Source organism: Pituophis catenifer, unplaced genomic scaffold (genome assembly GCF_029215685.1).
Source record: "Pituophis catenifer annectens isolate HBS135680 unplaced genomic scaffold, rPitCat1.0.hap2 SCAF_2, whole genome shotgun sequence".
Lineage (NCBI taxonomy): Eukaryota > Metazoa > Chordata > Lepidosauria > Squamata > Colubridae > Pituophis > Pituophis catenifer.
This window is the reverse complement of record NW_027256882.1, coordinates 13,886,639-13,904,690: the sequence shown is the minus strand read 5'-3', so window position 1 is coordinate 13,904,690 and position 18,052 is coordinate 13,886,639. Positions and strand designations below refer to the sequence as shown.

Below are 18,052 nucleotides of genomic sequence, written 5' to 3'. Positions count from 1 at the left end.
TATATGCCGCCCTTCTCCTGAAGGACTCGGGGCGGCTCACAGAAATAAAAAGCATCGCACAATAAAATAATAAATTAGTTTTAGTTAATTAAAATACTCCAATTAAAACCCTTAGAAAAACTAAAAACTGAAAAACTCCCAAACTCAACATTTGAGTCCATTGTCCTGCCCTTTGGCATAACAATGAAAATTATTACTGAACTGTAACAACCCTTGAAATATTTGAAGACAGTTACTGCATTTGCTTTCAACCTTGTTGCAGGCTAAATAAACCCAGTTTCTTTTAACTGTTTCTTCTGGTGGTTGGTCATCAGCCTCTTGCTTATCCTTTTCTGAATGTGTAATTGTCCTTTCTGTGCTGTGGTGCAGCTTTCTCAGGACTGGGGTGTGAAAATGCTGAAGAAAGGCTTACCCAAAGAAACAAATTGGCTGGACAAAAACTAGTTGATGGCGGGCTTTTTTCTTTCTGGCAGCCAGCAAATTCTTGCTGCCAGGTGAGAGACTTATATAGATCTATTTCTGGCTCTTGGATGCACGGCTGTCTTTAGAAGAGCATATGACAGCCGTGGCCAGGGGGGCTTTTTATCAGGTCCGCCTGATTCGCCAGTTGCGTCCCTTTCTGGATCGGGACTCCTTACGCACAGTCACTCAGGCACTCGTCACTTCCCGCCTGGACTACTGCAATGCTCTCTACATGGGGCTCCCCTTGAGGAGCACCCGGAGGCTCCAACTGGTGCAGAATGCGGCCGCGCGGGGGATTATGGGAGTGAGGGGGCGCTCCCATGTGACACCTCTCCTGCGTGAGCTGCATTGGCTTCCAGTGGTCTTCCGGGTGCGCTTCAAGGTGTTGGTTACCACCTTTAAAGCGCTCCATGGCATAGGACCTGGGTACTTGTGGGACCGCCTTCTGCCGCCGATAGCCTCCCACCGACCAGTATGCTCCCACAGAGAGGGACTCCTCAGGGTGCCGTCGGCCAGGCAATGTCGGCTGGTGACCCCCAGGGGGAGAGCCTTCTCTGTGGCAGCTCCTGCCCTCTGGAACGATTTGCCCCGGAGATACGAAGGATATCGGATCTCCGGGTCTTTCGACGTGCCCTGAAAACTTTTCTTTTCCATCAAGCAGGGCTGGCGTGACCCCCACCCTTCTTTAGTCTTTTTTAGTTTTTTAGCTTTTAAATTGTCAATGGGTTTTAATTTGAATTGTTTTAAATTTGGGCCAAAGTTATGTAATTCTTTTAATAATTTTAAATTTTGTATTGGTATGTGTCTTAGTTCTGGCTGTGCACCACCCTGAGTCCACCGGGAGAAGGGCGGTATACAAATTGAATCAATCAATCAATCAATCAATCAATCAATCAATCAATCAATCAATATCTATATCTATGGTATTTATATCTATATCACTCTTTATCTCTCTATCTCTATCTCTCTATCTCTATCTTTCTATCTCTATCATCTCTTTATCACTCTCCCTTTCTGTATCTCTTTCTTTATCTCTACCTCTATCTATATATCTATATTTATCTAATCTATCTCTCTCCCCCCCTTTCTCATCTAATTTATATCTATACATTGATCTATATCTGTCTAATCTTTATTATCTAATCTATATCTATATTTATATTTATATTTATCTATCTCTCTATATCTATGTCTATCTCTCTGTCCATCTCTATCTATCTATCTATCTATCTATCTATCTATCTATCTATCTATCTATCTATCTCTCTATCTATCTATCTCTCTATCTATCATCTATCCATCCATCCTTACAGTTGTCAAAGTTGAGAAAGACACTTCTAAAACTTATCATGACTTTTCTACATTAAAAAGTTTTATCTAAGTTTGGAGTGTGAATCATCCCAGGGGGAGGAACTGCAGCTGGATCCTTTGGTCAACATGTTTTCTCTGGCCCTGCATTGCTGTCACAGAGAAAATCGAGCCTGTCGTCAGGATTGGTGTTCTTTGCCTTATGATTATCAAAATCACCGTCATTTTCTCTTCTTAAAAAGAACCCCAGGGACCTTTGCCAAGATCATCTTTAAGTTGAGCATCAACAAGAGCAGGTGATGTTTTCCATCCAAGGCTGCATAGACTGATTCCTCTTGTCTACTAATGCTGGATTTTGACCAAGGTCCAACTCAGGGGAAGAAGACTTAAGGTTTCTCCACTCCTATCCTCTCTGGAAAGGAATCAAAGGCTCAAGAGGTCTTGGAGAGCTTCTCCTCATGGTCCTAATCAGTTGTGAAGCCAGAAAATTCTTCTAATCCTCATCAGAAATGTTGCTGGTGTTTACCCTGCTTCTGCTGCTTCTACTACGGATAACCTGTGGGATGTGGAAGACCAAATGCTCCTTGACTTTGGAAGGGGGTATAACACAGCGTGTGCATGATTTCAAGTCAGCAGACTATATCCTTGGTGGGATTGCTTCTGAAAATATCATTCTGCGTCCATTTCACCATTTCAATGTGTCTCCCTCTACCCAAGGATACTTCCAGTGAGTCCAAAGGAGGGGGTGGAATTGCCTCTAGCTCATTCACTCCTGATTTCATCAATATCAATTATCCAACTTCTACTAGGGACTCCCTGCACTCATGGCTGCTTCTTAAATCTCCGGGAAAGACTTTGATGATCTATATATTTAGAGTTTTACAATGCACTACAGCAGCATTAGTGTTCTTCCTGAACTCTGAAATAACTCTGAATTGGAATGCCATGGGCATAATATAGCACGTAACCAATTCTGAAGGCATGATTAAAGCTCCCCGACTCTCTTATAGCCTGTATTTGAGTTCTGTTTGTAAGTTTGTCAATGTTCTTATTTCCTGGAAGTGACAAATTTTGGAGGCAGCAAGTCCAATGAGTTCAACTGATGCAACTCTTCAGTTTGCATCACAGCTTTTTTTGTACCTATCAGAAGGTAACTTCCCTACTGCTAAGATTGCTAAATAATCTCCATGACAACATCATCCATATATCGTCCCAATCTGACCCTACAAAGAGAAACATGGCTCATTATGGTTAGGAGAGTAGTTTGTAGTACAAACACCCTTCTTTTTTTTCTTTTTTTAGCTTTAATCAAAATATCTAAGGAGTGCTTAGACATTCAGGAAAGAGTTAATGGAAGGGCTAAAAGCAGAGGGGATTGGATTCAAAAGTGTAGGAAGCCCCCCCTCCCCAGATTAAAATATTCTTTATTCTTAATATTAAAAAGAGGCAGGATAGAATATTTCCCCAAAAGGGAAATGGAGAAAAAATCTTAACAAAGGCAGAAAGCAGCCCTCGTCTTCCTGCTGAGGGAAAACAGCTTCAAACTAAGAAGCTTGGAGAGGCTGAGCTTTAGGAATGCAGATGTTTGTATCCTCTTATTTATAAACAAAATGCATTCAGTCATAAATTGTCCAGTCTGAGCTGACTAAGAATTAAGAATTCTAAGGGATTAAGAATTTACATTCTCCCACCCAAATTGTAAGGACAGGTTACAATTTACAGACCTTTAGGACATAATAGGATTAACCCACCACATTGAAATAGTAAAAGGCACAAGGCTCACTACATTGCACCACCCCCTGGAGCATCTCAATCACAAAACCCCAGAACCCTATAAAGATCCATCTACTCACTCAGCCATTTTGTCAGCAACCCCAGAAACATGCTGCTGTCACTGAAGTTTCTGGAAATAAACAGAGAACTTCTTTCCAACCCACCAACCTCTATTTTATTTCCAATGTCTTTCTCCCATCTTGGAACCAGACTGGATTTTTCTTCCTACAAATGTATATTAATTTTTACAATTTTTCCCTTGACAAAATTTTAGTATATTACCGTAAGTTAGCCATTTGTCTTTACTTATCATTTCTCTTTTATACAATTCATCTTGTGTCCTAAATGTATTTTCAGTCACAACCTAGGTTTCTATCAATTCTATATTCTTGATATGGCATATCTAACAAAATGGCTTTTAAAATATGCATTAATCTTATCTTTGTTGTACATAAATGTCCATGCCACCCAAATCTTAAATCATGTCCTTTTATTTCTCATGAACATTCACCTTTTCATTCAAATTAAACAAGCAATGAAGTATAATTTCAGATCAAGTAACCCCAGTCCTCCCCTTTCTTTCACATTCTGTAACCCCTTATATTTAACTCATATTTTTTCTCCCTACTACACAAATGTAGATGTATCTTTCTGCCATGTTTGAATGATACATCAGTTGTCAAAACAGATACTGTCTGAAATAAAAATAATTTTCAGCAACAATGACAAATGTATTTTCTCCCATCCTAAAATATCTTTTTTTAACTTTGTTTCACATCTTTATGTAGTTACTTTGAAATAACATATGATTCATAGTTGTTATTTAATACCAAAGTATTTTATCTTCTTCTCAATCTTAAAACCTGTTTCATTCATTCGTTCTGTTTTACCTTCTGTTTCTGTTTGGTTGTGAAACCTGCTAATAGACCAAATTATTTTAGTTTTCCCATTAGCACCCTGATTCCCTTTAATGGATCATCCAAAACCAGCCCCAAATCATCTGCAAAAGCTCTTAAATTGTACAGTAAGTCTCTTTTTAATGGACTTCATGAATAAATTCTTGTAAAATTATTGTCATTAGAAATAAAGTTTAGCAGTACTTAATGTCCATATAGCAGAGGTAGGTTTCAGCAGGTTCTGACCAGTTCTGGAGAACCGGTAGCGGAAATTTTGAGTAGTTCAGAGAACTGGTAGTAAAAATTCTGACTGGCCCTGCCCCCATCTATTCTCTGCCTCCCAAGTCCCAGCTGATTGGGAGGAAATGGAGATTTTACAGTATCCTTCCCCTGCCGTGCCCACAAAGCCACGCCCACAAAACCATGCAATGCCCACAAAGCCACACCCACAGAACCGGTAGTAAAAAATTTTGAACCCACCACTGCCATATAGGCTAAATTTTATCCATGTGAGCGAATCCTTTGCTTCCTAGCCACTCAACATTCATTCATTCCTGTCATTTATTTATGGGGAGCAGCTGTGCGGAGAACAAGGGAGTTATCTTCTGATCGCTCTTTTATTTGGAGAGATTTCAGGGGCTAGTATTAGCACTCAGAGCTCCCATCTCCATTTTTTTTTTTTAATTTGATTTATATGCCGCCCTTCTCCGAAGACTCAGGGAGGCTTACAATGTGCTCAGCAATAGCCTTCATCCTTTTTGTATATATTTATACAAAGTCAGCTTATTGCCCCCACAACTGGGTCCTCATTTCACCTACCTTAGAAAGGATGGAAGGCTGAGTCAACCTTGAGCCTTGGCGAGATTCGAACCCTGCAGTAATTGCAGGCAGCTGGTCTTAATAAGCTTAATAACAGGGTGCCTTAAACCCCTGTACTACCAAGGCTCTTATCATTGCAATGATGTTCCTCTTCCTTCAAAAATGTCTAGTCTGCCATAGATTTCACTGGAAACTCCCAGAAGCAGAGAATATATTATGACACAGAAGCTAAATGGAGTATGATAGTGTAATCCTATTTCTTTTTGCAGGGCAGAAGCAAGAAATATATGGCATCTCCTTTCCTTCATGTTCACCATCCAAGAGATCAACCAGAATCCAAGTATCTTATCGAATATCACTTTGGGCTACAACCTCCATGATATTTATTGCAGCGAAGAAATGACTTCTGAAGCCTTGCTTGACCTTCTTTCTTTTGGACAAGCCAATATTCCAAATTATATGTGTGGAGGCGAGGAGAATCTGTTGGTTGTTCTTGATGAGACAGACTCTGACATCTCCATCCAGATTTCGACCCTCTTAGGCATCTACAAAATCCCACAGGTAAAGCTGGGAAAACTGAAAACTATCCATTTCTCCCTTAAAATTCCATCTGAAAACTCAATGCGTAGCAAACAATGTAATAGTGTGCAGTTAGAAAGTTACAAGGATCCATTAAGGTTGTAAGCAGTGGTGGGTTTCAATTTTTTTTTACTACCAGTTCTGTGGGTGTGGCTTGCTAGGCGTGGCATGGCTTGCTGGGCGTGGCTTGGTGGGCATGGCAGGAGAAGGATACTGTAAAATCTCCATTCCCACCCCACTCCAGGGGAAGATTACTGCAAAATCCCCATTTCCTCCTGATCAGCTGGGACTTGGGAGGCAGAGAATAGATGGGGGTGGACCAGTGAGAATTTTTATTACCGGTTCATCGAACTACTCAAAATTTCCGCTACCGGTTCTCCAGAACTGGTCAGAACCTGCTGAAACCCATCTCTGGTTGTAAGTTGAAGACTGCCTGTAATTCAGAGGTGGGATTCACTTATCTTCCCTACCGGTTCGTAAATGTGCCACCTCTGTGCATGCGAATGTCTTTTAATGCGCAGTAGTTGTGCATTACATCCGGGCAGGTGGGCAGAGCCTCCCGTAGTCGCTGCTACCGGTTTGCGCGATCCGGACAGAACCGGCTGAATCCCACCACTGCTGTAATTTTGTCATTTGTATGGACTTATGTTGCTAGGGTGTTTTTACAGGTTTAACGTGACTCATCTACAACCCCTTCTTTTCATTTAATCCCTTCTTTTCATTCCAGATATCTTATGCTTTTGTTTCTCAAGTGTTGAGCAATAAAGACATGTTCCCGTTTTTTTACCGGATGGTGCCTGAAGAAGGAATCCAATATTTAGGGATGGTCAAACTCCTCCTTTATTTCAGGTGGACCTCCACCGGCCTCGTTGCTCCAGACACAGACAAGGGAGAGGTGTTTCTGAAAACGTTGACGCCACTCCTGGAAACGAATGGCATTTGTGTCCTTTTCTCACTAACTCTCTCAGGGATAAATCGGTACAAAGCGGATATCCCTTCTGATATCTTTCTCAAGTGGAAACAAATCAATGTATATATTTTCTTGGTGGAGACACAGTCTGGCTTCTTTACAATATGTCTTATAGAAAATCTCTTTGAGGAGGAAATAAAGCCTAAACAAGGGGAAATCTGGATCATTACAGCAATGAGGAATATCATCCTTGACTTGAAGTATTCTTCTCTGTCTTTCCAGTACACCTACGGCTTTTTTTCTTTCTACATCCAGACCAAAAATAAGATAAAATATGATGACATGGCTCTCTTCTTTGCTTCAATGGACTGGTATGTTTATCGATCGTTTCGGTGTTCGTATTCAAAACATGTCTTGTCCGTGAATGGCTGGATCAGATGCAGAGAGAGAGAGAAGCTGAGGTCTTTGCCCCAGGAGCAGATTGAAAGGGTGCTTTCCCTCAATGGCTACCGCCTCTACCACACCATCTGGGCAGTGGCCCATGCCTTAAACGCTGCCTATGCCTCCAGATCCAAGTGGAGGAGGAGGAAAAGTGGGAAGGAGTCGGGAATTCAAACGCTGCAGCCTTGGCAGGTATTTTGTTTTCATCTCTGATTTCTCTATCTAATGCCCGGGTCGGCAACCTTAAACACTCAAAGAGCCACAAAGGTCCTAACCGGAAGCCCCCCATTCAATTCTGGAGCCAATCAGAAGTCCAGTTCCCCCACCATAGAGTCTCCTCCTAATATGGTATCCTTCTTCCTCTACCTGTCCTAACCGAAAGCCTTATCAAATTGGGGAGCTGACCGGTGACAGGGAGCCGCAGCAGAGGGATGAAAGAGCCACATGTGGCTCCAGAGCCTCAGGTTGCTGACTCCTGATCTAATGTAATCATCACTTTGCAAATAGTGGAAGGTGAAATGCTTTGTTGTTTGCAATAAAGGAAAATATTGATAACAAAATAACCAATTTTGTTGTATACATGATGTACAATGACAATAAAGGCTATACTATATTTGTAGCTCAGGGTTGAAATAGCAGTAGCACTTAGACTTATATACCGCTTCACAGTGCTTTACAGCCCTCTCTAAGCAGTTTACAGAATCAGCCTATTGCCCCCAACAATCTGGGTCCTCATTTTACCGACCTCGGAAAGAGGGAAGCCTGAGTCAACCTTGAGCCTGGTGAGATTTGAACTGCCAAATTGCAGGCAACCAGCAGTCAGCAGAGGTAGCCTGCAGTATAGCACTCTAACCACTGCGCCACCACAGCTCATGGAAATGAAAGGTCCTTGGTGCTCTCTGAGCTTGGTTATTTTCTTGCAGACATTTCATTATCCAAACTAGGTAACATCACTGGCAGATTAGCACTGAGGATGTTACTAGTTTGGGTAATGAAACATCAGCAAGAAAATAACCAAACTCAGAGAGCACCAAGGACGCTTTGCTGTTTACCCTGAAAAACCAGGGTATTTGAGAAGAATATACATGATTTTCACTGGCTTGCTCTGAGCCTTCTTGCTCCCTTAAGAAATGGCTTGTTGGCACCTTCTGGTCTTCACCATGACACATTTTGCCAAGTGCCAAGTGCCACCTGTCCTTTGTGGGGTCTAGGACAACTTCAGTGGTAGGATTCAACAATTTTTACTAACGGTTCTGTGGGCATGGCTTGGTGGGCATGGCAGGGGAAGGATACTGCAAAATCCCCATTCCCACCCCTCTCCAGGGGAAGGATACTTGTTGTGACTCCGACTCCCGAGCCTGTCCTCATGGAGGAAGAGGACTCTGAAGGTGAGTGGGAGGAACTGACAAGGCCTCCCTCTCCAGGACCCTCCTCTCTGGCAATGCCTCAGGTTCCATCCGAAGGCCAGGAGGAACAGCCTGGGATGGGCCAGGAGGAAGGCATTTCGGAGCACCCATTGATAGAGAGTGATAATGATGAATCCTGGCTTGTCAGAGGGAGAAGCGTGCGCAGCAAAGGAAGAGGCATGGGAAGGTCAGGGATTGAGCTGAGTCACTGAGCCACACCCCACAAGGATAAAAGGGGGCGTGATTGCTCGGCAGGCTTTGTGACAGACAAAAGTTTAAACTCTAAAGAGTCACATCGTGAATCCTACACTTCGGCTCAGATATATTTTGGACTAAACTCTTGTGGATAATTTGTCGCTCTGGAAACGGACTGCAGATAAGGCCTCTCCTGCTTTTTTTTTTTTTTTAAATTTGATTTATATGCCGCCCTTCTCCGGAGACTCAGGGCAGCTTACAGTGCGTTAAGCAATAGCCTTCATAGTTTTGTATATTTTATACAAAGTCAGCTTATTGCTCCCACAAACTGGGTCCTCAATTTACCTACCTTAGAAAGGATGGAAGGCTGAGTCAACCTTGAATAAGAATAAGAATAATTTTATTTCTATACCGCCCTTCTCCCAAAGGACTCAGGGTGGTGTACAGCCTATTAAAACACAAGACAACATCAGTTAAAATAGTTTAAAATTATTAAATGAATTCGGCTCAAATTTAAAACCCCAGAAATTTAAAACCCAATTTAAAATTGTTATGTTGATAGACCAGCCTGGCGGAACAACAGGGTTTTGAGTGCACAACGAAACACCCGGAGGTCGGAGATCTTACGTATTTCTGGGGGCAGTTCGTTCCACAGGGCTGGGGCTCCCACAGAGAAGGCCCTCCCCCTGGGTGTCGCCAGCCGACATAACTTGGCCGATGGCACCCTGAGGAGACCCTCTCTGTGGGAGCGAACTGGCCAGTGGGAGGCTATTGGTGGCAGAAGTCGGTCTCGAAGGTAGCCGGGTCCTGTGCCATGGAGCGCTTTAAAGGTGGTGACCAACACCTTGAATCGCACGCGGAAGACCACTGGGAGCCAGTGCAGGTCACGCAGGAGAGGTGTCGCGTGGGCACAACGGGTTGCGCCCATAACCACCCGCACGGCCGCATTGAGCCTGGCAAGATTCGAACTTACTTTAATTGCAGACAGCTGGTGTTAAATTACAGTGCTTAGTCTGCAGAGCTATCCAATTAGTACTTTTGGGAGTACTAATTGGACTTGGCAGGCGTTTTACAGTTAGCTGCCAGAACTCTCGTCTGCCAGGAATTCTGGTCTGTTTATACAATAAATTATTGGCAGGCGTGTTTGATACTGCATTTGTCTGTGTGAGGACGGGGGACAGAACAATACTGCAAAATCCCCATTCCTTCCCCACTCCTGGGGGAAGTATACTACAAAATCCCCATTCCTTCCCCACCCCTGGGGGAAGTATACTACAAAATCCCCATTCCCTCCCCACTCCTGGGGAAGGTTACTGCAAAATCCCCATTCCCTCCCCACTCCTAGGGAAGGTAACTGCAAAATCCCCATTCCCTCCCCACCCCACTAACCTGCTTTCCATCTCCGTTCTCCTGTGCAGGGCAAAAAAAGAAGACTTAGCTGATCAGCTGGGACTCAGGAGGCAGTGAATAGATCGGAGGAGTGGGGGTGGCACCAGCCATGCCAAGTCATCCAGAGGTAGTATTTGCCAATTCTCTGAACTCCTCAAAATTTCCATTACTGGTTTACCAAAACCGGTCAGGACTGGCTGAATACCACCTCTGGACGACCTGGCATGGCTAACTCACTGTGGGACAACACACTGCGGGACAAGAGTTACACTAATATCAAAGAAATGGTGGAACATACCTTCTAAAATTTGTCATTCTAGCTACATCCTTTTCTACAAAATTCTCAATTTTACAACAACTCCATAGAGAGTGTATACCTAAGTAAGGACGGAGAGCTGATAGCTGACTTGGACATTATCTACTGGGTGAAGTTTCCCAATAAATCTGTCAATCAAGTCGTCTTTGGGAGCGTAGAGAGACAGGGATCCTTGGAGTCCAAGTTGATTATCAAGGAGGATGCCATCGTGTGGCCAAAATGGCTGAACCAGGTGAGAACATCACTTCTACTCATACCCCATCATTGCCAGCAGCATTCTGGCAGTGGATTGTAGGACAACACAACACAGTATCTGAATATCTTTTCCAATTCCTTCATTGCTACCTTACCAACGGTGATATATTTCTTGACTGCTGGTTTCTTTAATCTAAGAATTGTCCTGTTGTTACAGTGTTCCTTATTTTTTATTCTTCTCTTCTCTTCTCTTCTCTTCTCTTCTCTTCTCTTCTCTTCTCTTCTCTTCTCTTCTCTTCTCTTCTCTTCTCTTCTCTTCTCTTCTCTTCTCTTCTCTTCTCTTCTCCTCTCCTCTCCTCTCCTCTCCTCTCCTCCCTTCCTTCCTTCCTTCCTTCCTTCCTTCCTTCCTTCCTTCCTTCCTTCCTTCCTTCCTTTTTCAATTATTCACTGTACATTACAAATAAGGTCTCATGTTCTGCCAGCATTGATCATTCAGAACCTTTTGAGATTCGTTTTAGAAGTTTTGCCCAAGTTTTTGGTTTGTTTGTCTGTTTTGTGCCTACGAGTCAGTGTTGACTCCTGGAGAAGTCCCTGCAGTTTTCTTGGCAAGACTTTCAAAAGTGGCTTGCCATTGCCTTCTTCCTAGGGCTGAGAGAGAGGAACTGGCCTAAGGTCACCCAACTGGATTTGTGCTTAAAGAGGGATCTTGGATCTCATGGTCTCCTGGTTTAAATGCAGATGCTTTAACCACTACCCCACACTGGTTCTTGCCCTAACATGGAGCTTAAAAATCAACCAAGAGGAACCCAAAGGGGAATAATGGAGAGAGGAGATTAATTGAGAAGCCATCGGCAGTTATTCCATTTGAAGAGTTAGCATTGAATACCGATTTTTAGTTAAACCAAGTTTAGTTTCCTTTCCTTAGATGCAGAACCCCAAGACCCATTCATTAATATCTCTTTTTATCTATTTAGTCCATGCCCCCTTCCAGGTGTGTTGAAAGTTGCTATCCCGGATGGGTCAAGCTAGTTCCAGAAGGAGATCCAGTCTGCTGCTACAAGTGTGTTCTTTGTGCAGATGGGACCATCTCCATTCAGGAAGGTGGGAATTCTAGAGAAGTGGGGTTTCAGTCAATCCTATTACCCATCTCTGCATCCTCATTTCTGTGCCCAAATGGTGCTTGTATGAAAGTGTGGCCCCAAGTATAACATCATGAGAACATGGAGTATGGAGATGAAGTCACTGTGCAAAGTTGTTGATGAAGATTCTCAGTCTATCCAGGTAGACCTGTCTGGAAGTTGAGTCGGGGCAACTGGACTTCTTTTCTTGTCGCTTTGAAACATTTCACTGCTTGTCCAAGTAGCTTCTTCGGTGTGAGCAAGTTGGTTAGAGGGACCCCATATTTGTCTTCCGGTGTGGTTTCATTTATCACCTAATCTGAATAGGCTCATATTAGGACTCAGCTTTATCCAGATCTGAATAAAACTTGTGACTCAGCAAGAATTGGACTCTGCCTCTTTGTTTGTTCCAGGCCAGGTCAAGTATTCCTGCTTAACAAGTAGGCAGAGAGTCATGGGGATGTAAGTGAGCCTGGATAGCTCAGCAGACTAATGCATTGTAATTCAGCTCCAGCTGTCTGCAATGTCTGCAATTAGTAAGTTCGAATCTTGCCAGGGTCAAGGTTGACTCAGCCTTCCATCCTTTTTAAGGTAGGTAAATTGAGGACCCAGTTTGTGGGGGCAATAAGCTGTATTTGTATATTTTTGTAAAAAAATATACAAAAGTATGAAGGCTATTGCTTAATGGATTGTAAGCCGCCCTGAGTCTCCGGAGAAGGGCAGCATATAAATCAATTTTTTTTAAAAAAATGTTCCAATTCCTAAATCCCCTAAAAGTCATTAAGTGTGGCATCCCTGATGAACATGTGAAGTGGTCTTAAACTTCCTGGGGACTGATGAAAGAACAGCATAAATAATTGGGGACAGGTTGTGCCTGAGGCCTCCTTAGTTTTTTTCTAAAGCTAGTTTAGTCATCTGGCATCTCTTTTTCCATGTGGAGCTCTAATCTGTTTTAGAATAAAATAGAATAAGAGAGTTGGAAGGGACCTTGGAGGTCTTCTAGTCCAACCCCCTGCCCAGGCAGGAAACCCTACACCACTTCAGACAAATGGTTATCCAACATTTTCTTAAAAATTTCCAGTATTGGAGCATTCACAACTTCGCAGGCGAATTGTTCCACTTATTAATTGTTCTAACTGTCAGGAAATTTCTCCTTAGTTCTAAATTGCTTCTCTCCTTGATTAGTTTCCACCCATTGCTTCTTGTTCTACCCTCAGGTGCTTTGAAGAATAGTTTGATTCTCTCTTCTTTGTGGCAGCCCCTGAGATATTGGAACACTGCTATCATGTCTCCCCTAGTCCTTCTCTTCATCAAACTAGACATACCCAGTCCCTGCAACCGTTCTTCATATGCTTTAGCCTCCAGTCCCCTAATCCTCTTTGTTGCTCTTCTCTGCACTCTTTCTAGAGTCTCAACATCTTTTTTTACACCGTGGCGACCAAAACTGAATGCAATATTCCAAGTGTGGCCTTACCGAGGCATTATAAAGTGGTATTAACACTTCACGTGATCTTGATTTTATCCCTCTGTTTATGCAGCCCAGAACTGTGTTGGCTTTTTTGGCAGCTGCTGCACACGGCTGGCTCTTATCTAAATGGTTGTCCACTAGGACTCCAAGATCCCTCTCACAGTTACTACTATTAAACAAGGTACCACATATACGGTACCTATGCATTTTGGTTTTCTTTTTTTTTATTGAAAAGTTTTTATTTTATAAACAAGCATACATACAATATATAATCAATCAATCAGTGTATCATCTGAATACATATTTTTTCCTCTTACTCCTCCAATACTTATCATATCTTGATATTATCATTTCATTTGTTGTAACATTTTCCCCACATTTACTTTTATATTTATACCTTTATCTATTCAACAATTTTATCCCAACCCAGCCCTCCCCCCTCCCCACCCCCACCCCGACTTCCCAGAGCAAAAACAGGGTATAACATTTAACAAGCAAAAGCTAAAATATACTAACCTACTACAAAGTTTAAAACTCCCTCACACTCTTTAACTCCTCTTTTACAAATTCATCAACCTCCCTTTTGTAAATTCTCAAAATCAATTGGGTTAAATTCTTTCTTCCTGAATATAAAAGCCTTTTTCTTGGTATGTAATCCAATAACTTTAACAATATTACAAACTTTAACAAACACTGATAAGTTTCATTTTCATCCCTCAAACACCTTTCTTTTTCAACATTGCTCCCTAATAAGATTCTAAATTAAACATTTATCCTCTTTATTCCTTCATAAACCAATTATCAATTTCTAACTATTCAGCATTAAAAATTCTAAATTAAACATTTTAAAACTTTAAACATTTTATCACCTACACCTTTTAAAATAGTATAATCTTATATTAAACATTTTAAAAACCTCTTAATGCATCAATAAGACCTTCTTAATTCATTTCTCAAAATATAAATTTCAAAACCTTCAGGAAACTATCCCTTAAATTTTTAATTAACTATTTCTATCTTTTTTCCAGTCCTTCTTCCTCAATCAACATTGCTCTCTAATAAAATTCTAAATTAGACATTTATCCTCTTTAATCCTTCATAAAATTATACATTTTAAAACTTTAAACATTTTATCTCATATACCTTCTTAAAATACTATAATCTTATGTTAAACATTTTAAAAATCTTTTAATACATCAATAAGACATTAAGTCATTTCTCATAATATAAATTTCAAACCCTTCAGAAAGGTATCCCTCAAATTTTTAATTAGCCATTTTAATACCTCGATAGCTCTTAAAAAGCTATCATTTTTACCTCGATAACTCTTAGAATAAATTTTAAAAATACAAATTTAATTAAGCTTCTCAACCTATTGCCAAAATACTCCCCCCAAAAAAGCAATCTTCAGTTCTTCCCTTCTTTCTGTATTTTTTCCAGTCCTTTTTCTTCGATAATTCTTTCTTCTTCAGCATTGCTCCTTTCTTCAACATTGCTCCTCCCCCTGCTTTTATTTTCGAAAATTTTTGAGTATAGATTTGAGGCTGATGCATCTTTGGAAATTGTTCTCTTCTAAAAGTTATCTCCTTCAATCCATAACCTCCATTTCGACTCTTCCTGCTTATATAATCAGTCACTTCCTTCCTTGAAACAGTCTGCGGGAAAAAGTCTATTTGCTGCTTTTCAGTTAACTGCATTGAAGCTTCTGCCAAAACCTCTGTCAGTGTGCTAACTTCCATCGTGATCCTGACATCTTCTTTTCCCTGCTCCAAAATCGAAATAAGTTGATTTCCTTCCCCTTTTCCAGCCAGCAAAACATTGTTGTTCTCCAGATTATAATTTTGAATAGTTCTTTCAATTGATTCTAATATAACAGAAGTATAAAAATTTAAGAGTTCTTGTAAAACCTCTACAGTCACAACTTGTGAATTTGCTGGCTCATATAATAATGATCCTCCATCGTTGATGTCAGCCATATTTCAATTTCCAGTTTAAATTTATTCAGCTATCAGGTCAATAAGTGCAATAATTTTCCACACAATTTAGAAGTATAAAGTAGTTAGAGTCAGCACCATAGTCTTTTTCAATCCACTAACACTTTAAATCTTTTTCTTGCCACGTAATCCAGTAGCTTTTACAATGTTGCAGCTTTAACGATCACTTTCACTAGTAAGTGAAAACGCCCTTAAGCGCCATCTTTCTTCCTTTTCTTTTCAACGGAGTTAAAGTTTAATACTTGCATTTTCTGTTCTCCTGATTTTGCTCTGCCAGCATCCAGGTTCAAATTTTCTCACAATCCTTAAAATTGCTCTGCTGGTGTGGTCACGACCCTTTGTTCTGCATAAAGCAGAATCGTCCCGGATCCAGAGCACTGAAGGGCTTTCAGGGAGCTCTCACCCTGCAAACCCCAGGCTTAAAAAAAAAGCCTGGGGGTCTAGGGGAGCTCTACCCAGACCCTTCTGCTCTTCTCTCCCCCATTTTCCCTGGGGGAGAGTTTCGAGCCGCTAGAACAGCTGATTTTCGCTGCTCTAACGGCAAATGGAATCACGGGGCTGGAGCTCCTGAAGTTCTCCATTCGGGGAACGCGGAGCCACCGGAAGTCATGCATTTTGTTTTTCTTGCCTAAATGTAGAACCTTGCTTTTTTCACTGTTGAATTTCATTTTGTTAGATAGCGCCCAATATTCAAGTCTGTCAAGATACTTCTGTATCTTGAGCCTATCTCCTGGAGTGTTGGCTATTCCTGCCAGCTTGGTGTCATCTGAAAATTTGATGAGCTCCCCATCTATCCCCTCGTCCAAGTCATTGATGAAGATGTTAAAGAGCACTGGGCCTAAAACAGAGTCCTGGGGTACTCCACTGCGTACTTCCCTCCATGCAGATGCAGTTCCATTGAGGACTACACGTTGAGTGCAGTTGGTCAGCCAGATACGAATCCATCTGGTGGTGATGCTGTCTAACCCACATTTTTCTACTTTATCTAGTAGTAGATTATGGTCTACTTTATCAAATGCTTTATTGAAGTCCAAGTAAATTATATCGACAGCATTCCTCTGGTCCACTCATTTTGTCACTTTGTCAAAGAATGCAATATTAGTCTGGCATGATTTGTTTTTGACAAACTCATGTTGGCTTTTGGTTATTACTTGGTTTGCTTCTAGGTGTGAGCCTTAGCTTTCCTCACTTCATTTTTACAGGCTCGGGCTATTTGCTGATATTCTGCCTTAGTTATTTGCCCCTCTTTCCACCTTTTATACTTGTCATACTTGTCCTTTTAGTCTTTGTCTAATCTGTATTGCTGGGAGTAAATACGGATTCCAGTCAAAAAGAATAAGTTCTTATTCTTGTCCTTTGCAGATTCAGAGCAATGCATCAGATGTCCAAACAATCTCTATCCAAACGAAGATCAAGATCGATGTATCCCTAAGATTACAGTCTTCTTCCATTACAGAGAAACTTTGGGCATTATCATGGTTTCCTTTGCTTTATTCTTATCCTTAATCACTGGGTTCATTTTAGGAGTCTTTATTAAATATTTGGAGACCCCGATAGTCAAAGCCAATAACCGGGACGTTTCCTACATCATCCTCACTTCCCTCCTGCTTTCCTTCTTGTCCACTTTTCTCTTCATTGGGCGGCCAAGCAAAGCCACCTGCCTCCTCCGACAAACAGCCTTCAGCATCATCTTCTCAGTGGCTGTCTCTTCCATCCTGGCCAAAACGATCACGGTGGTGCTGGCTTTCCTGGCCACAAAGCCAGGGAAGAGGATGAACAGATGGCTTGGGAAGAGTTTTGCCAACTCCATTATCCTTTCTTGTTCTGCTGTCCAGATAATCATTTGCTCCATCTGGCTCAGTGTCTCTCCACCTTTTCCTGACTCTGACATGCACTCCCAACCCAGAGAGATCACCCTGCAATGCAATGAAGGCTCTGTCGCCATGTTTTATGTTGCCCTTGGGTACATGGGCTTCCTGGCTGCCATCTGCTTCACGGTGGCTTTCCTGGCCAGGAATCTGCCTGGGGCCTTCAATGAAGCCAAGCTGATCACCTTCAGCATGCTGGTCTTCTGCAGCGTTTGGCTGTCCTTTGTGCCAGCCTATCAGAGCACCAAGGGGAAGTCCATGGTGGCTGTGCAAGTCTTCTCCATCTTAGCCTCCAGCGGTGGTCTGTTGGTCTGCATCTTCTTCCCCAAGTGCTACATTATCATCCTAAGGCCTGATCTGAATACAAAAGATCACCTGACCACAAAAAGGAAAGATGGCACCTGAATCTGAAATATTTATTCTGAAGAAGAAATACTCCTTCAAACTTAAATGCTGCTAAAATAAACAATTCCGTTTTGTTTTCATTATAGAACTCTAGAGAAGAAGTCGTCAAATATGCTGAGCTGGCTAACAACCATTTATTTCCTCTTACTATTTACTTTGAATTTTCATCTTTTAACATTTATTTATTTATTATTTATTTATTTAATCAAATTTATATGCCGCCCTTCTCCTGAAGGACTCGGGGCGGCTCACAGAAATAAAAAGCATCGCACAATAAAATAATAAATTAGTTTTAGTTAATTAAAATACTCCAATTAAAACCCTTAGAAAAACTAAAAACTGAAAAACTCCCAAACTCAACATTTGAGTCCATTGTCCTGCCCTTTGGCATAACAATGAAAATTATTACTGAACTGTAACAACCCTTGAAATATTTGAAGACAGTTACTGCATTTGCTTTCAACCTTGTTGCAGGCTAAATAAACCCAGTTTCTTTTAACTGTTTCTTCT

General features: G+C 41.5%; 1 protein-coding gene across 1 annotated transcript; it reads left to right on the top strand.

Moving 5' to 3' along the window:
* The first annotated feature begins 447 nt into the window (after nt 1-447).
* On the top strand, nt 448-17,542 carry LOC139309876 (vomeronasal type-2 receptor 26-like). Its single transcript, XM_070934071.1, has 8 exons — nt 448-494; nt 5,528-5,819; nt 6,565-7,380; nt 10,499-10,726; nt 11,881-11,970; nt 15,768-15,903; nt 16,632-17,232; nt 17,284-17,542. Exons 1-8 carry the CDS (start codon nt 448-450, stop codon nt 17,540-17,542), a joined length of 2,469 nt encoding a protein of 822 aa, XP_070790172.1.
* The last annotated feature ends 510 nt before the right edge of the window (nt 17,543-18,052 follow it).

Bases quoted from the DNA above. Each gene is read 5' to 3' on its own strand.
- LOC139309876 (XM_070934071.1), top strand. From the start codon at position 448: ATGGCGGGCTTTTTTCTTTCTGGCAGCCAGCAAATTCTTGCTGCCAG. The intron at 495-5,527 runs GTGAGAGACTTA...TTCTTTTTGCAG, and splicing joins CAGCAAATTCTTGCTGCCAG to GGCAGAAGCAAGAAATATAT. The intron at 10,727-11,880 runs GTGAGAACATCA...CTTGTATGAAAG, and splicing joins GGCCAAAATGGCTGAACCAG to TGTGGCCCCAAGTATAACAT.